Source organism: Malaclemys terrapin, chromosome 16 (assembly GCF_027887155.1).
Source record: "Malaclemys terrapin pileata isolate rMalTer1 chromosome 16, rMalTer1.hap1, whole genome shotgun sequence".
Classification (NCBI taxonomy): Eukaryota; Metazoa; Chordata; order Testudines; family Emydidae; genus Malaclemys; species Malaclemys terrapin.
In genome coordinates this window covers 28,243,972-28,269,894 of record NC_071520.1, presented here as the reverse complement: position 1 = coordinate 28,269,894, position 25,923 = coordinate 28,243,972, and the positions used below count along the sequence as shown (strand labels likewise).

The 25,923-nt window shown below is 39.5% G+C and overlaps 1 protein-coding gene across 1 annotated transcript in view; it reads left to right on the top strand.

Moving 5' to 3' along the window:
- Positions 1–24,671, top strand: part of NAA25 (N-alpha-acetyltransferase 25, NatB auxiliary subunit) — a 46,814-nt gene extending 22,143 nt beyond the window's left edge. Inside the window, exons 12-24 of the mRNA XM_054006500.1 lie at positions 866–1,073; positions 1,617–1,706; positions 3,262–3,442; positions 4,742–4,841; positions 9,874–10,025; positions 10,770–10,895; positions 11,221–11,464; positions 11,679–11,802; positions 12,190–12,255; positions 15,890–15,987; positions 16,531–16,641; positions 17,720–17,866; positions 21,419–24,671. Coding sequence (XP_053862475.1) covers positions 866–1,073; positions 1,617–1,706; positions 3,262–3,442; positions 4,742–4,841; positions 9,874–10,025; positions 10,770–10,895; positions 11,221–11,464; positions 11,679–11,802; positions 12,190–12,255; positions 15,890–15,987; positions 16,531–16,641; positions 17,720–17,866; positions 21,419–21,541 — 1,770 coding nt within the window. The 3' untranslated portion in view covers positions 21,542–24,671. The remainder of the gene's footprint in view (positions 1–865; positions 1,074–1,616; positions 1,707–3,261; positions 3,443–4,741; positions 4,842–9,873; positions 10,026–10,769; positions 10,896–11,220; positions 11,465–11,678; positions 11,803–12,189; positions 12,256–15,889; positions 15,988–16,530; positions 16,642–17,719; positions 17,867–21,418) is intronic.
- Positions 24,672–25,923: the final 1,252 nt, after the last annotated feature.

The window sequence follows — 25,923 nt, the reverse complement described above, 5'->3', positions numbered from 1 at the left end:
CTTATTTAAACTTAAATTGAGAGGATTTCAGCAGAGTCATGAGCAGCTTGGTAGATGACTTCAGCCTCTGGGAATCCTGCCACTCACCCCCTTGTTCTTCTAAGCCATTGTGGTATATTTCTCAGGGGTAGGAGTTAAATAAAAAGTCCTGGATCAGTCAAAGGCTGTTAACAAAATCTATGTAAACTACATACGGGCATTGTTCATATTAGGGATCCCTCTGTTGCTAACATCGGTTCAGCTCCCCCAGTGGTGGTAATGTTGGGAGCCCTACTATAGACAGACTGCTGCCAACACTTTAAGCCCCATGTTATCTAACTTGTTCAGAGCAGGTATAATCATTGTGGTGTTAAAGCCATTTTTAGCTAGGAGAAAATGATGGTAACATTGCAAGTGTAATTTTAAAAATGACTCATTTTAATTCCTAAAGTACTGAACAGGTTTAATTCTAACTTACCCTGTCTTGAGAGAGTTAATCCTTGGAAAGAGTTGTATGGTTGGTACTGATAAATATGATTTTTAATAAATAACAATAGAATTTAATTTCTACAAAGTTAGCAAGGCGTGGAGCATTCTGGCCACAATCCAGCAAAGCACTTGAAGACATAGTTAACTTTAAGCCTGTGTGTAATCCCGTTGACTTTTTTGGTACTTCCTGCATTCTTAGGCTCAGGATCCGAATATGTACCGTCTTGAGGAGTGAGCCCTCTAACTTCAAATTTCAGTGGCGTTTTAATTATGGAGTTGGTACCAACACCTCCGTAATCTCATTTTGTCCCAGTTTCTGAACATGAATATAAGACTTGCTGTTTTCTTGAGGTGACTAAGTGCATTGCAAAATTTAACACTTGTGTTTCCTTCCCAGTTCATCAGTCAGTTGCTGGGAATCATTCCTTTGTCAGTACCAGCAGAGGGTAAACTTGCACTACCAGCTGACATCAAAGCTTTGCAACAACACTTGTGTGTGGTTCAGCTAACAAGATTGCTTGGTCTCTATCACACCATTGACAAAAACCAAAAGCTGAGTGTAGTCCGGGAGTTAATGTTAAGATACCAGCATGGATTGGAGTTTGGTAAGAAAATCTTGAAACTAGTGCATTGCAGTGAATTCATATTTAGACTTTCTTATGGGCCAAATTTCCAAAAGCTTGTCACTTTTTGTAACATTTTTCAATTTTACCAGAAAGAAAGTAGTGGTTGTATTTGTATCTGGTTGCTTTAAACAATCCTCTGTGGAGTCTGTAACCCCAGACCCTGCAGTACTTAGTTAGTATAGAAGGGCCTGGAAGTGAAACTCACTAGAAACAAAAGTGAAATGGATCCGTTCCCTGTCCACTTTGGGGGAACTGCAAAAAGCATAAATGAGGAAATGCAACACATTGACAATTCGTTCACTTTTTATAATCTGACATTAGTAACAGATGTAAGGAAACTTGGGATTTCAAAAATAATTAACCTGACAGTGTCCCTTTAAAAATGTCATCTGGTGGGCTGAAAGGCTGCCAATTTACCTCAATTTACATAGCTATGTGAGAAATGATTGGCCCTGTTTATTGAATGTAATGATTTTGATAATACATCTACTATGCGGGGTGACGCTTTTTTTTCCTCTATAGGGAAATCTTGTTTGAAAACTGAATTGCAGTTTTCAGATTATTACTGTCTGCTTGCAGTTCACCTGCTTCTGGATATGTGGCTAGAGGCAGGTAAGTCCCTTCAGTCTTATTTTTCTTAAAACCTATATGAATAATTTTCTGTCTCTTCATGTTTTTCATCCCTTGAACAGGAGGGTTGAACCTTGCTTCCTTCAAATCTCAGTTGTAGTTGCTGCTTGTTGGGCAGAAGGTGTCACTGTTGAGTCACTCAGCATTAGTCTGTTGTTTCCGAGCATAGCCGGGGTCCATCTCCTTGAGGCTTAACTCCCTTCTTGTCCAAAACTTATTTTACAAACAGTGCTTAAATTGCTTAACTTAGACATTAGTTATTTAAGGCTATAACAGAGATGTGTATCGAACTATTACTACTGATTATTTGTATTACATTAGCTCAGTGCTGTTCTGATCTATAGGAAGATACAGTTCCTGCCCGAAGACTTTACAATCTAAAAACAAAAAACAAAGTTTGGGGGCAAGGATACAACGTTACAAGTGAAGGGCTGAGTGGTGTGGGGGTGTGACTGAATGGTCAGCATGTGGCTTGTTAGTTCTGTGGGTTTGGGATTTTTTCTGCATAAACTATCCCCAGCTGTTTAAACTATCCTCTTCTGAGCTGGTGTTTCCTTACCCAAACCTCGTTTGAAATCTGACATTTTTTAAGTCCCAGTAAAATCCTTGGAACTCTGCCTCCTTGCTTAGGACTCCTCCCTCCCTCCCCCATCCTTCCTCAGTCCAGCCTCTCTCTGTATCCTTCTGCAGAGAATCTGCCCCCTCCCTTCTGCACAGCCGCCTTTTCACTGAAGAGAAATTCAAAAGTCTCTCCTGACATCAGGCTGTTGGCATTGCTTTGGTATTCACCCTTTGATATTACTGATTGAGGGACCATGGTCATGGAAATTTCCCCAAAGTCCTGGCTCCATAGTGGTTGAGGGTTAGGGAGCTCCTCCTACCCCCTGGTGGTATGACAGCTACTGCCTCTCCTTTCTGGAGAAGGCTTGGTCCTTCACCCTGGGAAATCTCATGGAGAGCTCCAGCCCACAAAGTTCTCCAGGGAGGATGGCAGGTGGAGCCACGTGCCCCGAAATTCCTGGCTCTGTTGGGGGCAGGGAGTACCCAGTTAACCCCCTCTCCATGGTGCTTAAAGGCACCCTTAATCTTCTGATGTGGTTACAGTCTACAAACCCTGAAAGGTCTAGGAGTCGTTTACCAGAGGGTCATTCTCTCACTGTCATACACTGCTGGTGTGTGGGGTCTGCACTCTGTGGTGGATGGTAGCAGAGTGTTCCCAGTGGAAGAGCCAGGCACCTGGAACTAGCTCCTTCTAGCAGGTGTCTGTTGCATCCAGATTGAATTGTAATAATGTATTTTTAAGGTACCTACATGCCTTGCTTAGGTGCTGAGCGTAATACAATTTATTTAGACATTCGTATCATTCAAAGTAGCTTTAAGAGAGGAGAGTAACATGCAGGCAGCCTGGGAAATGTGTTTGAGGAGCAATGAGAGAGGTTTTTCAACCCAGTGTAGTTGTGCCAGTTTCAAACCCTGCTCTCTATTAAACACCCTGTTCGCGCCTAATGTCTGTGTGTGCTTGTCTCCTCATCACCAGGTGAAGAGATGGCCGTGTGGCAGTCCTTGACTTTATTAGAAGAAGGATTAACCCACAGTCCTTCTAATGCTCAGTTCAAATTGCTGCTCATTCGAATTTACTGCATGCTTGGTGCATTTGAACCTGTTGTGGAGCTTTATTCCAGCCTTGATGCTAAGCACATCCAGCACGACACCATCGGGTGGGTAGTAGATACTCAGAATAACTGGTCACACTGGCTCTCTGCTAACCCTGCTCAACATTTTTAAATGTTCTATTTTCAGTTTTCTTTAGAATTACAAACCCCAGTAATATGTTGTTAAAAGGATCACTCCATTCTGGTAGGATCAGCTCAGCCCTTCCACCTTATGAAATGGATAAAATGAGTACCATGCAGTTCACACTGGGGAGGGGAAGAGAGGTCTGTTAGATGAGATCTTAAAAACCAAGATCTTGTCTTTTGGTGGACAGTGAAGATCCCATGGAGTTTTTAATAAGGTGGGGGATTTATCCTGGTGCCCGTGAATCAGATTTCCCCTACTGTCCCTATGGTTTTGCAGCGTGCTTTGCCACTTAGGTGCTGCCTTCAGCCCCAGAGGGAGCCATGTTTCTGTGAGGCTTTATCAAAATAGCATGTGGGATTAAAGATGCTTATGTAAATGTGAGTTAGTATTGCATGTAAAACACAGACCTCAAATCTTTTTCAGCGCCACCATAATGTCCCTCAATCCATTTCTAGTTCTGCCATATGTTTCTTATGTGGTTTTATATTGGTTACTTTTAAATCTTGGTACCTCTGAGTGAAGGGGACCTACTTATTGATTTCCTTCTTTGAAAATGCCTTTTGAATTTGTATGCCTGGTATGGAGGCAAAACTTAGCTCTGACATACAGTGTTGGTCATGCAATCTCAAAACTGTGCTGTGGTAAAACACAGGTCTGGTTTACATTACAGACCTATATTGGTTTAACTACATTGCCCAAGCAACATCATTATACCGACTTAACACACAGACAGACAGCACTATGTTGGCAAGAGAGGTTCTCCCACCAACATAGCTATTGCCTCTCAGGGAGGTGGAATAACTAAGCCAATAGGCTTAGAGCATCTTCATTAAAGCAGTGTAGCTGTGCCCGTGCATTTTAAATGTAGACTTGCCCACAGCTCACAAGTGCATGGAAGGGTCTTGAAGCTTTTTTTGTGGATATCAACTTAAAAAAGCTTTTGCCCCTTGGATCAGGTAGAAAGAGGAGCTCTGTGTCCTGCTGATCGTGGTTAGGCAAAATTAGAATTTAATAATAATAAAAAGGAACCTTTACATTTAAAAAAAAAATTGAAATGAACATTGTCAAATTCCCATTACCTTGTAACTCCCTTGAGAATTGTATATGAAGACAGAAGCTGTGCAGTGATTCTCTGGTCAATGAGACTCTTGATGACATTCATCTTCTCAGGGCATTGTGTGACAGTGTATAATTCAAATTATTGTGTTATATTTCAGTTACCTTCTGACACGCTATGCAGAGTCCCTGGGTCAATATGCTGCTGCATCCCAATCCTGCAATTTTGCACTCAGGTTTTTCCACTCCAACCAGAAAGATGTAAGTCACACTAATTTCTCTCATGACTCCTAACAAAGCAGTTGTGTCCAAGTTACTACGAAAAGAACATGCGTGTGATAGAAAGATTTATACAGGATTTGCTGTGGGTGGATCACAATAGAAAAATTGGATCTATAACATAGCAGCTTGTTGTGGCTATAGTAAAGGTTTGCCTCGGCTCTTTGTTTTCTGTTCAGAAAGGTTTATAATTCCACCACAAAACTTCATTGCTTGCTGGAATTCTGCTTTTGACCTTTCATTTTCTTAAAGCCAATATATTAGACATTCATTTCAAAAGTACTGCTGTGGCCATTTTAGATCTAATGGCTAAAGAATAGTGATTTCTGTGTGACTGTAAATAAAAAATAACATGGCAAGTGATGGGTCCATGATGGCATAAATTCATATTTAGCATTTTGGAAAGTTACGTGGCAGCACAGGTTGATAACAAAGATCCCGGTGGCATGAACGGGTGGTCCTGAAGCCTTGCAGTAGACTGGTTGAAGCAGGATAATTTATATATGGTTAGTCACAGTGGTGCAGGTTGTCATAATAGTGCAGTAACTATGTAGGGAATAGGGTGAGAGTATGAAGAGAGGAAAAATTAAACTAACTTTATTGAAAACTGGCTTCAATAAGGCAGAACAGAAATAAAAATTAGCTGCAATACTTTGAAACAGTAACTAAAGATGAGGATTTGGGATTCCACCGTGCTAATGGAAACGCATTTCAACTGCCGCCACCAGGCCACAGAGTGAAAGGTGGCGTGACTTGCAGGAAAGTCTTCCGGATTTAAAGATGAGTCTCTCAACTGTAATGGGGTTCTCTGGAGTGGGGCTGATGAAAGAGCAACAGAACTCTCTGAAGAGCATTTTGTTTTTGTTTTGTTTAATGGAGATATCCCATCTCCTAGAACTGGAAGGGACCTTGAAAGGTCATTGAGTCCAGCCCCCTGCCTTCACTAGCAGGACCAAGTACTTGATTTTGCCCCAGATCCCCAAGTGGCCCCCCTCAAGGATTGAACTCATAACCCTGGGTTTAGCAGGCCAATGCTCAAACCACTGAGCTATGATATTTCTTAAAACGTGCATGCCCATGGCTAGGCCTCCTGAAAAATTCAGTTGCTTGCTTGTGATTCTTAACACATTTTAATTATTATTGTCATGACACTCTTATGTGTGAAATATGTTTCCTGGAAGAATCTTGGTGTAGCCATAGGAAAAATATCAGTGGTGTTCCACAATTGCATTGTCAGTTTTTTATGTGTTTGTTTGTTTTAAACATAACTAGATATAAAGTACTGATATTTAGGCTCATTTCTTTAGTCTTGGGGTGAGTATTTATTAGGCAATTAGGAATAGAAGAAATTGCTCTAATCTGTAACAGTTGTTACATGATTGTATATAAGTGTTGCTCCCCACGATGAATTCAGGAGGTACATTTTGTACCACGGAATGAATTTTAATACCTAGCACTTACATGGTAATCCTTTACAAACATTGATCATCACAACATCCCTGAGAGGTAGGTAATAGAAAATTATCCCCATTTTACTGATGTGAGGAAGCTGAGATACAAAATGACTGACTTTGCCACACTTTGAGTCATTGAGCTGGGATTAGAATTTAGGAATTCTTGGCTCCCAGTGGGTGTTTTAAAACTCACTTTGTCCTTCTAACATCAAGTACAAATGTAAGGGTTATCTGTACTGTGTAGAAATGCATATATGATGCATATAATGCAGTCATTGCATAGAAGAATCTCCTTGGTCTGTCAATAGCTAAATTCTTTCAATGTGTAAGGTTTCTGTAATGCTTTAACTGTCTTCTAAGGGTGGAAATAGAAGTGGTGATCTTAGTTGCAAAATGTGGCTGCAACTGATATGGAAATGATCTTGTGACAATGGGGCAGAGAACCCCAGTTGTGCAACAGACATGCTGGATAGATGACATCTTAGCTTTCTCTTGTGTTAATTTCCTCTGCTGAACTTATTTGTCAAGATCATTGGGACTGTGTCTGATGGGTGTGCACTCGTTATACTGAAATAAAATTCTGGGTGGAAACATTAATTTTTTTGATAGACGAGTCTTGGATTTATCAACATAGTGGCTTTTCTTTGTTTCATTGAGAAGTTACTCTTGCTTTTGTTAAGCCATGTTTGATCTGTTTCCAAGTAATTCAGTGGAAGAGACTGCAATTCAGGACAAAGTGACTTTCATTGATAAAAAGTTTGACAGCAACATGCCAAGAAGGAAAAATAAAGATTTGAAGAAAACACCTAATGGACATAATTCTCTTGACTGAGCGCACTAAAGACTGTAAAGCAGCAAGAAATCATATTGATTGGGAAAACAGCTCAGCTTCAACTAACATCAGGCTGCAGTACTGCCTCTAGGCACCAATTTAGGCTAAGGTTATTCTGATCAGTATGACTTATAAAAATGCTCGGGATGGAGAAGATTCAGTTGCCCTTTTCAGTAGCTCAGGGCACATATCCATATAAAGATCTATTGAATCGCATTCCATGTGGTATTGGGACACTCTTGGCAGGAGGCACGCTATTCAGAATCTGGTGTGTCAGTTCAGTTTTCAGAATTCGTGGAATACTTCTTACCTGGATTAATGTATTGGTTTACTCGCGTCTCAAAGAATTGGAATCAAAGTGGAAAAAGATGCATTTGGAGTATCCACTTCTTCCTACTATTAGTCTGAAGACACAGTTTTGAAGACCTACACATGTCATTTTTCTTCTCATGGATACAGCATTCCAGACAAGTCATTAAAGGCGGCTGACTAATAGCGTCCTTGATTTCTGAAAGACAAGCATTGATTTACTCTATCGTCTGACCTGAGGAGTTTTAGATTTGTTTAATGGAAACGACACTACTGTAAGCATTACCAGCTTGCCTGTAGTATTTATCTTTAAATCCTGTCTGTTTTGCAAATTGCAAGAGACAGAGGTTCATTTCCAGAGTTTTGTTTGAATAGGACGATGTCATGTCAACAATGGAAAAATAGGGCTTCTAATAGAGGTCGCACCTCAACTGTCATTAGTTCAAAATCTGCCTGCAGTTTTCATTCCCTCCTGCTGTTCAGTTAGGGGGTTGCCTCTTCATCCTACTAACAGTTCTGACGTCAGCTTCCCGGATCCCCTTCTAGTTCCACAGCAACATCTAACTGCAATGTTAAAGGAGGACTGTTCTTTAAAAGTTACCTTTTTAGCTGGGTTAAGATACTGCCGGATGCTTGTTCCTTACTTTTTAGATTCTTGTTTAGAAGGCTTGAAATTTCACCAAAACATGTGTCTTCACCATACTGTCCAAATACAGAACACACTAAACATGCCCTGTAGTGTTTTGTTCTTCGGACTTTGCCTGAAACAGTACATTTGGGGTTTTAAATTGAGTGATCTCACATAAAAGTGCAGTTGTTCTTAGTGAACAGTACTGATCATCTTAAACTAATGCATTTTTCAGTTTGCTTGCTGAATGTATGCCCCATGGTAAGGTGAATTAAACCCCTGACAAGGTGACCAACATTAAGGAATCCTGTGGGGTGCACTGTTCGACAGTCTTGAATATTCCTGTTCTGAGAGAGACCAGGAGGAAAAGAGGCAGTATTGCTGTACTTGACCAAAACTAAAAAGGCAACTTCATCCTTTTCAAGAGAGTCCTTCTTTAAATCTGCAGAATCACAAGTAATCTCTTTAATTTTCTTGTGTCCGTCCGTCTTTAATTTCTCCAGATACTGCAGGCAAACAGAGCACCGAGGTGTCCCATGGGGATTTAAAAGCCGCGTCGATGCAGTTGAATTAGCGCCCATGGCGCAATCCCGCGGCCTGAAATGAATTCTGCAAGGCTGTTTATCAGAGGGTATGTTGTTGAATATTGGCATATTTTTCATATTATGCAAATAACCAAATTGCTTGGTAAAAAGACAGGGAGAGAACTGGCTAAACGGACATTCCCTGTTTTTGGCAAACATACGGTGACATTTGGCTGTGTTAAGTACAGTTTCTCAAACTCTTCAGACCAGGTTCAATCCGTTGGTGTAGCATATTATAGACACACACTGGTGACTTGATCCGGTGTATGTCAGGTGTGAGTTCATCCCATAATCTTTCATTTGTGGTTTTCGTTCTGATTTTCCAGAATTTCTCATTGATAGAGTAATTCTGGTAAAGTATCTATCTTGTCTTGGTGCATGAATTGCTTCCTATGTCTTTATATTTTGATATTTACATCAAAATAAGTGCTCGTTTTGGGCTCCCTACTCATAGATCTCTTCATGGGGAACACTTGGATGGGCCTGAAATCTTGGTTTAAAGTTTTTATTGTTGCATTTCGTTGGAGAGGGGAGGCAAACTAATGCATGGATTCTGATGTTTCCTTTGGGATTTAGATTGTATTGAGATGTAATGTGTACACGCCGCATGGTGTTATCCTGTGATGCTGTATTCAAAACCTAATAAAAATGAGAAGCAAAAGTGTAGCATGAGTAATTTTTTAAACCTATGTGAAAGTAACACACAATGGTACATGCCCAAGTCAGACGCAGGAAAATCTGGGGTAGATTTATTTTGGTTATAATGGATTTTCTCAAAGAAATGGTTGCATTTTGTTCGAGATGCCCCCACTTTCTATAGCATACATAACAAGATCTCAAGAAAAGAGGACGCTTCCACAATTCAAAAAAAGTTGCCTTTCAGTTTTAGGGGTGGCACCAACTTGAAGTTTCTTAGTGTTGGCTCATTTATTTAATAAAGAAATTGGGAGCTTGCTAGACACACTATCCCCAGGGTACAGTCTGCTTTTGCTAAAGGAAAGCAGCGAAGCTTATACCACTATCTGTGTCTGGGAGGCTTGGGCAAGCAGAACTGCACATTTCTCCCAGGTGATAAGTGCTTGCTAGACTCTACACCTTCAGATTCATGGCAGTCACAAATTTGATTTGGCTATAACCCTGTTAAGACTCTAGTTGTTTTTACTTTATCATGGCAACTAATACAGAGATGATGTGTGTTCCTTCCTAGACCTCAGAATATATTATTCAAGCCTACAAGTACGGTGCATTTGAGAAGATCCCAGAATTCATTGCTTTTAGGAACAGGCTGAATGCCTCACTTCACTTTGCACAAGTCCGTACTGAACGGATGTTGTTAGACCTCTTACTTGAAGCAAATATGTAAGTATGGCAGAGACAAAAGTAAAGTAACTCAAACAGTAAACCAGGCAGGGGTTCTGCAAGGGAAGAGCAGCCTTTCCTGAACGGGTGCTTCTTGTCTACCTGGTACGGGTCATCAGAGTGGCTTTCCTGTTAAGCCTTAGGCCTGGTCTACACTAGAAAATTAGGCTGGCTTAACTGCATCACTCAGGTGTGTGAAAAATCCACACCCTTGAGCTGCATAGTTAAGCCAACCTAAGTCCCTGCATAGGCAGGGCTAGGTGGACAGAAGAATTCTTCCATTAACCTAGCTACCGCTTCTCAGGGAGGTGGGTTGCACTATAGTTGCGGTGCTGCAGCATTATAAGTGTAGACAAGCCCTTAGTTTCCCCATCTGTAAAATGTGTTCTACTACTAGGGTACCTCAGAGGGATGTTGGGAGGTTTAACGTTTGAGGTGCTCTGATGGAATGTGCTATTGAAGTACAACATAGACTCATTTATTATAATAAAAACTTTATCCAATGCTTCTAATCCCTCCAATAACATTTACTACCTTCAGTACAAGCTCTAGTTAGTCCATGTTAGTTGCTAGTTTGCTGTCCCCACCAGCGTTATCTCTTTAACGCTAGTAGGTAGGTTTGACTTTTATATATGGTAGCTAACAGTTATGTGCTCTGTAGAGAATATAGACTATATCAGTGGGTTGGGCTTTCACCTCAACTATTAAACATTTGGTTTAACGATACTAATATTTATGTACTAGATCAACCAGTTTAGAAGAAAGTATAAAGTCCATGAGTCTGAGTCCAGAGGAGGATGATATTCCATGGAAAGATTTGCATGACAACAGAGACCTAACGGTCTTATTTAACTGGGATCCAAAAGACAGGTGAGTACAAAGGCCTGCAGGGGTCAGTCTTTCAGAAATGTGTTTTAGGGAGAAAATCATTTCAAGGTAAATTCCAAGTGTCACTTAAATATTTTCTAGGCTGGCTAACTGTGCACATTTAACAAGAGCATCATTTACAATTTCTAACAATGCTCTCATCTTACTTATTAACATTAATACCGTTCCCTGAATTTCCAGTCATTCCCACCTTTCCACATGGGATTCCAAAGCTTTGCACCAGAGTAGGATAAAGGATGTTCATGGAAGCTTGCTACTGTTATGAATATAAAACATTTGTCTAAAAACCTTTGGTGCCTTTCTATAGGGACATTTCTGAGGAGCATAGGAAACTGTCATTGGAGGAAGAAACCATCTGGTTGCAAATCCGATCTTTAACTTTAAGGCTAGTAAGCGGACTCCCAACTCTTAGTCATACTGTTCACCCAAAGAACTCTGAAAAGACTGCTGAGAATGGTGTCTCATCCAAAATTGATACGATACGGTCTCTGCTTCAACAACTGGAAACGGCAGTGGATTCAGGGAAGCAGTTTCTTGAGCAGAAAATTCAGGTACCTGTTAAGGAAAAGTGATCCCAGAATCGTTAATGCCCATGAATGCAAGCACAGCAACTCAGTGCATCTTGTAACGTTCTGCAGGCTGCAAAATTCACTTAACTGATCCTGAGTTTGTAGCTTTTGAAATCTGAGATGTGCCAAAGAACAACACTGTTTTCTGTTTAAGGAAAAGCTGCAACATCTTTCTTTTTCTTTCCTTCTTGCCTAGTATCCTGTCCTTGGCCCTCCTCCTACCCGAATGGCTGGCTTCTTCAGTAATGGCAGCTGTCAGTGCCAGACTAGCTTGTTTTATCTTGTTAGTGATATTTATGAACTAGATACCAATGGCTTAGGTAAGTGTTTGGGTTGCAGGGAGGTTAAACCAATTTGTGAGGGGTGTTGCATGGGGTGTAGGTGTATCTGTACAGTTTCAAAATGGCTTTGCCTTTAGTTAATAAATTATATTAATGAGTTGGAAACAAATTGATAAACCAACCATGTGTAGATTATTTGAGTGACACTTTAGGTTATGAAGAAAATCACAGCTTTCTTTAATCTTATGGGCTTATGTGTTTAAGTCTTCCTGAATTTTCTTACAATTATATTAATGTACCAGTCATTCACACTTGAAGCATTCCATACAGTGCATATTTTTGTGGGGTTTTTTTAATTGTTTTGCATTTTGAAGCAGAAAAAACACTATTTAAAAAAGATTTATTTGTAACATTTTTTTATTTCAGAAGATTCAACAGAAATCCAAGAGAGGATAGGAAATAGTTTTAAATCTTTACTAGAACAATTAACAGGTAAGTAATAGTTTGGGAATAAACATTTATAGCCAAGGTGATATTCAAACAGTGATTTTAAAATTTAAAATGACTCACTTAGGCTTTTTGATAATGTCATCCTTAAATTGCTGGAGGCTGAGAATGGTATTATGTCCTATCGTTTCACTGCCATTCCCTCCCTCTTCCCTCCCCCCCCCCCCCAAAAAAAAAATAATAAGAGTTGTGGTTTTATACCAGTCACACACTGGAATTCTAGTTTGTTGGTTGTGGTGGTATAAGAATAATCCAAATGATTTATCTGCTGCTTAGAAATATTCTTTCCCCATTCCAGACATTAAGGTAGTTTTGAAGCGAAATGTCAGTCATTACAGATCTAGATTGCATTTTTAAGCACAGAATGGTTTTGTTATACTACCCAGCACCCTGTACAGCAGCAAAGCCAAATGCTCTGGCACTTCTGTGTGTGTGGTTATAATCTAACATTTTGTTTAAAGGGGAAGAGAAAACCCTAAAAGGATTTTAATGAAATTTGTCAATTTGTAATGGCCAAAAGTTTTCAGATTCTAGGACTGGAAGGGACCTCAAGAGGTCATCGAGTCCAGTCCCCTGCCCACATGGCAGGACCAAATACTGTCTAGACCATCCCTGATAGTCATTTATCTAACCTACTCTTAAAAATCTCCAGAGATGGAGATTTCACAACCTCCCTAGGCAATTTATTCCAGTGTTTAACCACCCTGACAGGAACTTTTTCCTAATGTCCAACCTAGACCTCCCTTGCTGCAGTTTAAGCCCTTAGAGGCTAAGGTGAACAAGTTTTCTCCCTCCTCCTTATGACACCCTTTTAGATACCTGAAAACTGCTATCATGTCCCCTCTCAGTCTTCTCTTTTCCAAACTAAACAAACCCAATTCTTTCAGCCTTCCTTCATAGGTCATGTTCTCAAGACCTTTAATCATTCTTGTTGCTCTTCTCTGGACCCTTTCCAATTTCTCCACATCTTTCTTGAAATGCGGTGCCCAGAACTGGACACAATACTCCAGCTGAGGCCTAACCAGAGCAGAGTAGAGCAGAAGAATGACTTCTCGTGTCTTGCTCACAACACACCTGTTAATACATCCCAGAATCAGGTTTGCTTTTTTTGCAACAGCATCACACTGTTGACTCATATTTAGCTTGTGGTCCACTATAACCCCTAGATCTCTTTCTGCCGTACTCCTTCCTAGACAGTCTCTTCCCATTCTGTATGTGTGAAACTGATGTTTTTTCTTCCTAAGTGGAGCACTTTGCATTTGTCTTTGTTAAACTTCATCCTGTTTAACTTAGACCATTTCTCCAATTTGTCCAGATCATTTTGAATTATGACCCTGTCCTCCAAAGCGGTTGCAATTCCTCCCAGTTTGGTATCATCCGCAAACTTAATAAGCGTACTTTCTATGCCAATATCTAAGTCGTTAGTGAAGATTTTGAACAGAGCCGGTCCCAAAACAGACCCCTGCAGAACCCCACTCGTTATGCCTTTCCAGCAGGATTGGGAACCATTAATAACAACTCTCTGAGTACAGTTATCCAGCCAGTTATGTACCCACCTTATAGTAGCCCCATATAAATTGTATTTGCCTAGTTTATCGATAAGAATATCATGCGAGACCGTATCAAATGTCTTACTAAAGTCTAGGTATACCACATCCACAGCTTCTCCCTTATCCACAAGACTCGTTATCCTATCAAAGAAAGCTATCAGATTGGTTTGACATGATTTGTTCTTTACAAATCCATGCTGGCTGTTCCCTATCACCTTACCACCTTCCAAGTGTTTGCAGATGATTTCCTTAATTACTTGCTCCATTATCTTCCCTGGCACAGAAGTTAAACTAACTGGTCTGTAGTTTCCTGGGTTGTTTTTATTTCCCTTTTTATAGATGGGCACTATATTTGCCCTTTTCCAGTCTTCTGGAATCTCTCCTGTCTCCCATGATATTCCAAAGATAATAGCTAGAGGCTCAGATACCTCCTCTATTAGCTCCTTGAGTATTCTAGGATGCATTTCATCAGGCCCTGGTGACTTGCAGGCATCTAACTTTTCTAAGTGATTTTTAACTTGTTCTTTTTTTATTTTATCTGCTAAACCTACCCCCTTCCCATTAGCATTCACTATGTTAGGCATTCCTTCAGACTTCTCGGTGAAGACCGAAACAAAGAAGTCATTAAGCATCTCTGCCATTTCCAAGTTTACTGTTACTGTTTCTCCCTCTTCACTAAGCAGTGGGCCTACCCTGTCTTTAGTCTTCCTCTTGCTTCTAATGTATTGATAAAAAGTCTTCTTGTTTCCCTTTATTCCTGTAGCTAGTTTGAGCTCATTTTGTGCCTTTGCCTTTCTAATCTTGCCCCTGCATTCCTGTGTTGTTTGCCTATATTCATCCTTTGTAATCTGTCCTAGTTTCCATTTTTTATATGACTTCTTTTTATTTTTTAGATCATGCAAGATCTCGTGGTTAAGCCAAGGTGGTCTTTTGCCACATTTTCTATCTTTCCTAACCAGTGGAATAGCTTGCTTTTGGGCCCTTAATAGTGTCCCTTTGAAAAACTGCCAGCTCTCCTCAGTTGTTTTTCCCCTCAGTCTTGATTCCCATGGGACCTTACCTATCAGCTCTCTGAGCTTACCAAACGTATGATTCGTTACCAATGTATGATTGCTGCCTGGTATTGTGTGAAATGGGTTAGAACGGAGTCTAGTTCCAAGCATACAGGGGTCTGTATATCTCACAAACCACCACCAAGGCACTAACTGGCAACCTTGTTGGCAGCCCTAGCAGAGGGAGCAAGGCGTGAATGAACCTTCCCTTCAGGTCAAGGTTAAGGCATTCTGGTGAGATGCGGCTGGAAAGTTGGTACTGCCTCTGCTGTATCAGGTTTGTGCATAACAGGGAGCTGTGTTCCCTAGGTCTGTCAGTCCAGCACCCTTCACAAGCACTAATCCTGTAACTGAGTAAAAGCACTTAGCAAGTTTAAAGGTAAACTTCTGTATGTAAAGAGAACTGCCTGCATGATAAAAGGAAAAACACCAAGCCACCAGAATATCAGTAAGTGGAAGAGAGCTGGATTTATCTCACTGACATTAGTGAGAATGCTGTGAAAATGCAGTAAGATTCTTAATCAGTCAGAAAAGGACAGTCATGTAAAACTGGCCTTTTACTGTTCTTAACCTTCCTTATATTCTCCTTCATCTCCACCTGTAGCTATCTTTCTTCCTGTAAGCAGACCGCCTGGGTTTTGATTTAAACCAGTTTATTATTAAAAACCTGCAGGTGAACCTGTTTGCTGGTAAATTTGGGTTATCTGACTTCCTACTCCATTTCTGGCTGTACCGATGTGAAAGGTGCACGTAATTACAAATGCACAAGACAATAGAAAAAAATTGCATACCAAGTTTTTGACAAAGGCTTTGCATTACAGATTCATTCAGAAATGATTTTAAAACTGTATCCACTCTAGAAGTAGTCTTTAGTTAACTGTATCCTGTCATACACTAGTTTGAAATCAGTCTTTTTGTAGCTTCATGTAGTATATTAAGATATGTACCACATCAAAAATATGTAAGCCTCTGTGTTGATCCTTATTCTGAATATAAGAATTGTCTTCCTTTTTTCAGACTTGTTCAATAAATGTAAAAGTGACTTGATGGAAGTCAGAGATGGCATCTTGAAAACTCATCCTAACATTTTAGAAAACTTAGTCTTCTTTGTTGAGGTAAGCATTTTTCATTTACTGCAGTTCTTGGTCACTTTGGAAATTCCTGTTGTTCTCATTTAATTGTTCTATTTTACAACAATCCAATTACAAGATGAAATCTGTATCTGCTTTCTTCTGAGTTCTACCTTGTGGCTCCCTGAACCCTGCCTTTTCACATTGAGCTTTATACAGATAATCATGATGATGATGCAAAAATAAAACCTGACTTCCAAACTTGGAATTAAGACAGGAGAATGTGTAGATTCCTAAAGTTTTGTTTCTTGAAGGGGCCTGGTGTAATTTTTGGGAAATGAGATGCAGATGAAGATAATGGTAAAATATTTTAGAATTGACTGTGCTCAGGACTTTAGCATAATAAATAAAGTGCACAGATCCCAATTTTTTATGGACAACTATGAAAACCATCTCTCCATTCCCTTTATATCCCAATTACTGTATTTTAAGTCTTTAATAAAGGACGTAATTTTGAACTTAAAAATGGCTCCAGTAGTATTAATTCTATTTGTACCATACTTGTACATCTGTTTTTCTTCCTTTCAGACAATGTCCATCACCCTATGGGTGTCAAGTTACTGTGATAGTGTCCTGCGACCCTTCAAATCGAGCTTACAGAAAAAGAAAAAGAAAAAAAAAGAAACCAGTGTAGTTATGGTAGGCAATTCAATGGAGACGTGGGTTCTAATCTTATGATGCTTCCTTAAAGGGAGTGGGTGCAATTTTCAAAAGCACCGAAGTCCTACTTTCAAAAGTGACTAAGAGCTTAACCTCCTTTAAGGAGCTCTCCTAAGCCACTTTTGAAAGTGGGACTTGTAAGTCGCTTATGTGCTTTTGAAAATTAATGGGAAAATGCAACATTATGGAATATATCATAACCAACACTGCTGAGTATATGCATTAGCCTGTTGGATAGAGTTAGTATGATTTCTATTTTGTATATAACCATCTTAAGTCCAAGGTTGATGTGGTTTCCAACCTGTTCCCACAAAAAAAGTTTTTCAAGATAAAGGCTTCTAAAATGAGGATGCTCTCAAGTTACATAATATTTTTCATCTTCAGAGGGGTTTTTTGTTTGTTTATTTTACAAACGTTAACTACTCAATGAAATGTAATTTTGAACAGTGCTAGTTGGGAATTTTTCAATGATTTTCTTTTTCGTTGGAAAATGCCAGTTGGTCTAAACTGAAACCTGTCATGGAAACAGATCTGTTTCGATGAAACTTTCATCAGGAATGTTTCTTAGATTCAGGCTGGAATCCGGCTGAGCAGCGATTTGACCCTGGCTTCCCACATCCCAGGGGCATGTCCCATCCATTGGGCAATAGAGTCAGACTCTCTCTGACCTAGTGAATGTTTAATTATTTATACCAAATGGAACAGCTCCAACAGGAGTGATTGAGCCACTGACTGGCTCTATAGCCTGGTGGTTAGTTAGGGCATCTAGGCCCAAACCCAAGTCTCCCAGGTACATGCCTTAACTACTGGGCTTATAGAGTCAGTTTCATTACATAGCATAATCAAAACAAAATTTGAAGAGCTCAGTTTTTCACAAAATGGAAATGCTTGCCAGCCAGCCAGCACTACTTTTTAAGCTATATTTGAATAGCACATTTGTGGTTTTGGACACAAACGAATCATTTTATTTTAGAATAGTAACTACAGTGTCATATATAAAAATATTTAAAATGGGTGGAAAAGTGTGTTTTAATATCACTTCTGACTGTTTCCGTAGCCTCCTGTATTTACCAGTTTTTTGGATTATGTTACTGAGCTACAGACGTTAACTTCCAATGTTATAGACCATATCAAAGGGCTCGAAATCATTCTGACTGCACTTAAACTTGAAGAACTGTCCATAGATGACACTTTCCTTTCACAGGTAAGAAACTACCTTATTTTATGTGATTTCTTTTAAAAACAAAAAAATAGCCAAGAGATATTCTCTAGGTTTAACTTCACCTTTTTCTTTAAATGTTACCTATTGAAAAAGCTTTATAACCACTGATGTGACTGACTCAGTTGTTTGCTATTAGCTAAAAAGAATAGTGTCACAGTTGATTGAAACTGACCCAGAGTGGTAGAGTTCTAGTTCTAAAGTTCCTACCATGTGGAGTCCAGCATAGTAACTTTCCCTAAACTGATCATTTCTTGCTTATTTCCACAAATTGATTAATTTAAAAAATGTTACTGGAACCTGAGAATTGTAAACCTATGTATCTATTTTTTTTTTAAAGTGAGTTGAGTATGTGAACAACAAAATGCTGTGTGTGACGTTAATTTGTTGCCATGAAAATGAACGTTCTTATTTTCAGTCTAGAAAGACATGACAACATCAAATAATAAAGGCCAGCACAGTTGTGACAGGAAATCCTTTTGGTTTAATTATTTCTGACTAATAAAAGTTGCCAGGGAAACTACTGAATCCATATGAAAGAAAATGGCTCTCCCTTCTAACTCTTAGCGGTTTAGAGGGGATCAAGGACAGGAATCTATAGGTGCCAGACACGTCAGGCACAATACGTGTTAAGATGTATATGAAAATTATTCCCAGTGAAGAGATCTTTTTGAAGCAGTGAATGCTGCTCTGATTAAATGAGGGAGAAGATGCCCTGAAGGACCAAGATATTATGACACCAGGAAATAAGCACATTATCCTCCAACAGGACGTACTCACTGTCCACTTGTTGAATCTGTCCTTCAGTGAAATAATGGCCTGCCTCTCTTCAGTGCCTCAAAATATCATTGGTGTTGAGTGGTGGAGGATCGAGTTCAGATGTACAGATCTGATTTAGCAAATAACGCACAGAACTAGCCATTTCTTTATATTTAAATGTGTTCTGAGAGTCTTTTCTAAAGTGCAAGACTCAAAAGAAGATTGGTGTTCTTGCCTCATCTTAGGTTATGAAAGTTGGCCACAAGTTGCAAGTCATAGCATAATTCAAGTGAGGTGGGTTTTTTGAGAACCATGATTTAGTGCTATTGCCAAATAGGAATGAGTATAAGAATTGCTCTCTGTTGGGAAATTATGCTCTCCTCACCTAAAATATCTGGGGGCTGTTAAAATTTTTAATTATAAGAATTGTATGAACTGATATAAACATGTTTCCAATGGGACTGAAGAGAAAAACCCAACTCTGTAGAACAATGCTGTGTAGCTGCTCAAAACACTGAATGGGCAGTGTCTGTAGCCACAAAACTCTCATTGACTCTGGAAAATAGATGCATAGCACAGTTATAGAATCAGATCTGTGGGGCTGTTGTTTTCAGACAAACTGTTATCAGCTTGTCTATCCCTCCATAACTTTACATTCTTTTAGGAGCTTTACAGACTAACGTGAAAACAAGATTCCCTGTATTGTAACTACGGGGTTTATTTAAAAGATACATCCTGCCACTTAAAAATCACACTTCTGGGCTTGCGTTCAAGTTTGCTTTTACAGTCATCTGAGGTCTGACTTGTAACTGAAAGATTAGAAAAATAAATTGTATTTTTCATTGTTGACCGTATGCATTTGATTGCAGTTTGTGTACAGTTTCCCCATTTCTGTTGGTCTTTCTTCTCTACTGTTGCTGTGTGAAATTTAATATCTTAAATATGAAAATTTCGCTGTACATTTACAAAAACTGGTAGGGGCAAATGAAACTCCTTAGATTTCTTTTTTCTTTATTCACTAGACTTCAGATTGTCCTATCCCTTTACATTTTCTTTGAAGTGTTTTCTAGAATTGCCTTAGCACTTCAAACCTTATTGTTTTTCTGGTTCTTTAATGATCTAGGAGTGGCACAAGTAAACTTTCTGCTAACTCATTCAGTCAGCAGATTCTACACATTTCCTTTATGTTCTGCCAAGCATTGAAAGAATTTGGAAATCAGAAATGCAAAGGCCTAAAGAAAACATAAGTTTCATATGTATTGATTTTTCTGGTATCCTGAAGAATGCATTGGCTGGGAGTTTTGTGGGGTTTTCCTACCTGCATACTATGTTTATGCTATTAATTATTTATACTTTACTGGGAGAGTGTCAAACAGTGTGCATAAGCTGTATAATGTTACTTGGGGCCAGAGTTTCAAAGGGGTGGGTGGGTGGGTGGGTGTACGCATGCACGCCAGAGAATTGTGAATGCACGCAATTGCTGGTGCTTTTGAAAAGGTCATTGAAGTTTGTGTCAGCTGAATCAGACAAGAATTTGTTCTTTATGGAACATAACTAGAGATGCACTAGCTGAGATGTAGCAACAACCCTTTAAATATGCACAGATATCATTGTACTCGGCATAGGAAAGTCAGTGTCCGTCTCATATTTTACCTTGGGGAATAATGCCAAGGAATGTTGTTCATAGGTGGGAATTGAAGCTCTGAGAAGACAAAACTGCTCTCTGCCATTTAACTCATGCATGTTTGAAGAATTTGGAAAATAGGGGTTGTGAGGGTGTCTAGAATAGTAGACACTAATGGTACGTCTACACTGCACGCTTCTTTCGGCAGCGTATGGCGTGCGTACGTGGCATGGATATAAATAGCAGTGTAGCTGGTGAGGCACAGCTTAGGCAAGTAAAGACATTCCTGAAGGGTGTGGGTATGTATGAGCCTACACAGCTCTCTACTTGGCCTTCCCATCTACACTGCTATTTTTTGTAGTGTATTATCCCACTGCCTTCCTGCAGCTGGAGCCTTTCCCCTCCACAGGAAAAGACTCCAGTACTGGGAAGGCAATAGAGACAGAGTCTCATTGCTAGAGCCTTTCCCCGCAGCAAGAAAAGACTCTGAGAGGGAGATTTCCGTCCTGCCAGAGTCTTTCCTCACTTCAGTGAAAGGCTCTGGCAGTGTGGAGCTGCTGAAGCCTTTTTCCGCTGCCAGAGTCTATCCCTGACATGTGTAGCTACACTCTACAGCATGGACACAGCTTGCTTTTCACTGCAGTATCTAGCTACACATGCCCTACACACCACCACCAGTGGAGTGTTTTGTAGACGTAGCCTTAGTCTTATGAAAACTTTGATTTCAGCAATTTGTTTTGTATTTAAGAGGCTTCCTACTTAATACATTATTTCTGGATTAAAATGTCTGTCTTGCAACTGACTTGGGGTTAAGGGAAACCATCTTTTGGCATTAAATTAATTATACAAGGATGTTTCCTGCAAGTGCCAAGAAATTTTGATGTGCTAATAATCCTGTGATAGGTAAAATTAACATTAAGTTTAAAAAAAATTACTGCTTGTGGGGTTTTTATTCTGGATTGACGAGCTTTCCGATCTTTTTAATAAATTCAAACTATTACCACAACCCCCTTATGATGTATTGAGACTTCAAACTGGACTTTTTTCACCATTTCAATATTTGCAAAGAGGGTGTGGGGAATTTTACAGAGGAATTTAAAATACAAAATGGTCTTTAGCCTGCAGGTGAATGACTGTGTTTTCTTGATTTGCAGGAAGAAAAAAAGTTTACAAAGACTGTGCAAGGAAAGGTCCAGAGCAGTTACCAGCACTCAATTCAGGAAATTGGGGAGCTGCTGAAAAAGAGACTTGATACCATAAAAAAACTAAAGATTTAAGAAATGCACCCCAGGCATAAAGACTTCACAACAGAGTGACACCATAATCCCAGGCAGAAGCAACATCCAACATACCATCACTTTAATCCAGAACTTCCTCATAAATGCATGAAGGACTTTAATCATAAATATTTTTTTTAGGTATTAAAGATCTATTCAGCTGATTAAATTATTGTACATAAACCAGAAGCAGGGACCCTCCATCAGGGTTTGACCACTTTTTATACATGTTCATAAGCATATTGCAACAGGAAAAATTGAATTTTCTTCCCTTTTGGTCTCCAGAGACAACTGGAGATAATCTTTAGAAGCAGCAATAGAAATCCAGTCTAAAGCATATATCTCAAAGGAGTTGTATTTTCATCTACCATACAGTGTTTATAGGTTTTATATGGTCCTTGCCTTAGAAAAGCAGAAATTGTAGATTCCCACATTCAACCTTGGAGCATATTGTGTGGCCTCTTCCACTGAAGCAGGTTAGTTCTGGAGCTGTCTATTCTATTGACAAGCCATGTGGCCCTGCTGAAAAAAAGAATTGATATCATGTGGGTCCAGCAGAGAAAGATGACATTATATTGGAAGCACATCTTTTATTTAGGCATATACTGCCTTCCGGTGATGCTCATCATTAACTGAAGAGGGTCAGAGTAAGTCATGCTTAGCACCGATGCAGTTTCCTCTAAGATTGAACCCCAGCGATTGTTGGAGGAAGGGAGTGGTGTTAGTTTACATACAGATTGTTTCTAGTGGAAAGGTGGTTCAAAAAATTACAAGCCTGATCACTGTTTCAGCAAAAAGCTGGAAGCAATGTACATAATATCTGCAGTGAAGTCTGACACCACTGACTCTGATCTCGTGTCAGTATCCCGTAAAACAGTAATCATTGTGACTTTAAAAGGGGCTTGAAATTTTAAGACTAAGTACTTAAATAATTTGTAATGGAATTGAGTCCTGTCAACTTTCTATGGCTGTAAGTTGGCAGAAGTAATTTTTGCTTCCAGTGTGGTATGAGACTGAGAATGTTACTCTTTTGTTTGTAACTGTTTCCTTTTGCAACTGATCTTTTATGATTATCCAAGTATAGACACATTAGTAATTCTGTTAGAGAAATGTAATTGCATCATCTGATCCCATAAAATCTGCATTTCTGCTATTTTAATTTAAAGAGTAATACAGACACACTATAAAACAAATAGGCACAAATACGAACATGTTGCACCTAGGATGTGAGGGACACTTGAGACTCTTACAGATTTCTTATCTTCTAATTAAAGAAAAGCAAGTATAATCTGAAATCTATATTTAAAGTTTTAAGAGAGCTGACAATCCTAGTGTTGTTATCTCTTCTGAATACATTTTGTTAGAAACGCTAGAATGTTGATGAGAGTATTTTTTTAAAAGCCCTGTGTAAAATTTCAAGTTGCTGCTCTTGCTGGATTTAGTTTTACTTTGCCCCTTCCTAAAAGAGAGAGAGGACTTCCTACAAGGTGTTTAAATTGTGATGGATGTGCTTATGATGTAGATGCAGTGTCTGGTAAGTGCTTTGGGCCGGGGGAAAACAATACCAAAATGTATTAACTCTGTTTTATAGTGAAACATCTTTCCTGAGCAAACTATCGTATATGTTTGTATGGAAATACTTTTGGAAAGACAAGTGTGCTATTTACATTAAAACAAGACTCATGACTGAAGTTGATCATTTGAAATGCATAGTTTAAGTGAAAGCAGTCCCATCACGAAGATTGCACAGTGGCACTGAGGTGAAGTCTGCACTAAGCTTTTGGGCTAAAATAGTCACACCTTGCAAACACCAGTAGGACTGGCTAGTGTAGACAGGGCTCCAGGCAAACACTGACACTTTTAAGTACCAGGTTGCAGAGAGCTCTGAACAAGACCAGACAGTGCAGTAGTCTATGCTGGAGCTCCTGTCCATCGTTGCTACTACCAGCGGAGCTGAACAGTAGAAAAGTTTAGTGAAGTAAGTTTAGACTACAAGCCTTAAAGCCTTGTGTACGCGAGAAAGCAGAACTTGCTAAACATGTTTTTCAGCATCAGTTCCCTTTGAACAAGATTGAAACCAGTGGGTTATACATCTGGCTGTGTTAATTTTAGTCAGCTGGATTGAGTTCTGAGAGTGGGTGGAACCAAGCATCGGTCATGCTTTCAGAAATGGCATTGAACATGCTTGTGTTCAGTCTGCACTAGCATTTAAACCTTGCTCAATACCAGTTCAGGAGGAATGTTCGTTTTTCCCAGGGTACAGCTGTTTTCCCATTTCCACTTGCAGCCACCCAATTGACCCTAAGCCTAATGTCAAACAGTATGATTCTTTTGTTACACAGTAGATGTTTCTATACTAATTCTCTAGCATGAAAATCAGATGCTCTTAAAACTCCAGGGTTTCTCTATAAAAGAGGCAACTAGATGGGTATGCAGAAATGGTTAACTAATTACTGAGCCTTTGGGAATCTTCTCAATCTTTATAAATTGTGTACAGTTAAATATATATTTCTTACTAAAGTAAAGAGCATTTTCCCCCTCCAGCACATACACCTTCACTGGGATTTGATAGGAAATCCAGGGTATAACCCATTGCTGCTGTTATCCTTTTTGTGGTTAACTGAACCGTGTGTTTAGAAAGCTACCAAGACTACTGTTTACAGACTGAAAATTATTGCTTTTATACTACTGGGATCACGAGCCAAGATCCTTCTACAGATTTCCTCCTCAACCGATTTCTTTGCTTTAAATCATTTGTCTGATGTGGATAAAGGGGAAGAATTCTCCATCTGCCTTTCTCTGCATAAAGAAAAATTTGCAATGCCTCCCTGTATTGCCCATTGTTTTTGTGTCTTTTTAGCAGTTTTAACTGTTCAAAAATTGCATTTATATTTTGCAATCATTATGTTAAATCGTGATTTATTTTAACCTTCATTAATATAAAAGGGTTCTTTTGTTACATCTGCAGCCTTATCTGAACTTTCTCTTCCTGATTATTTGTTGTAATTTATGACTGTGGAAGTTATGTATGCTTCAGCCTTCTACGGAATTAAGTGACACAACCACAAGCAATCTGCTTTAAACTGGATGGGTTTATAATTTATATAAAAGTCAGTTTCGTTATAAATTAGTTTTGCTGCCTTTCATTTTCTGTCTGGATCTTTGGAAATAGTTGAAGTCCTTCTCTTCACCGTTTTTGCTTTATAATGCTAATCTCCCATCAAACTCCGAGCCAGATGCTCCCTTTATTGCATGAAGGGGAGTAAAAGTTGCCTGAAAACAGAACAGTGGGGAAGGAAAACAAGCTTTGGGCAAAATAAGGGAATGGTTTGCTGGCAGGAGTGGAATTGGGAAGCAGATGTTCTGTGGCATGTTCATATGGCAGTGTGTTGAAGAAACTTCCATTGTCAGTTTATGCATCATTCGCACCCCTCCCAAGATTTTTAAAGACAAATAAAGGAAGAGTAGGAACTTGCAGTATGTTTGGATGCAGCCAGTGGAATTATGATAGAGTAGCCCTGGCAGTCAGCAATATGTGGCATCTGGGAGTCGGTATCACTGCCCCTCTTTTGGCTGGCAGTACCCTGTCCACTCCAGATCCCAATACACTGATAGAAGCAAAATGTCCTTGTTTCCTCAAGCCATGTCTTGTGCTGCTTTCTCTCTTTCCTTACAGAGATCTGACCCTGGCACACTCAAAACTTAATCTTGAGTTTACTATCTCCGTTTACTCTCTTAAATGTTATGTGAACATGGTGATGTTGAAAGTTGCCAGACTCTTGTTACTGTACCAGCAGCAGCATGACCAGTTTCCCCTAAAGCCCATGCCTCTGGATGCAAGTCAACCCTGATGTGGAGGGGGATCAGGTATGGTTAATTAGTTACTATCCTCTGGTGAACCATTTGCTCTGCTAAAAGGACATATTTGAGGTGACAGTTACGCTTGTTAAACTTTTCTCCTCACTCATGTTTATAAATGTACCACGTGAAACGGAAACCCGTTTAACAGAAATTTCTGCACATTAATTCCTTGCTGACCTGCTGCCACTTCTTTTTGTTTTAAATGCTACAGTATTTGTGGATAAGAACACAGAAATCCATTAACAATATGCTTCCCTTTATCTCCCACCCACCCCCCACCCCCCCCGCTCCTTTTTTGTGTGTGTGTAGTGACTGTAAAGCTGCACTACCAAAGGTTTAGAAAAGTTTAACTGGGTAGTGCAAAGAAAGGTACCTGGATTATGTACACATAGGGTGACCAGATGGCCTGATATTGGGGTCCTCCCGATATTAAGGGCTTTGTCTTACATACGCAACTATACCCACCCGTGTAAATAAAAAAAAAAAACCTCACACTTGCTATCTGGTCACTTTATGCACAC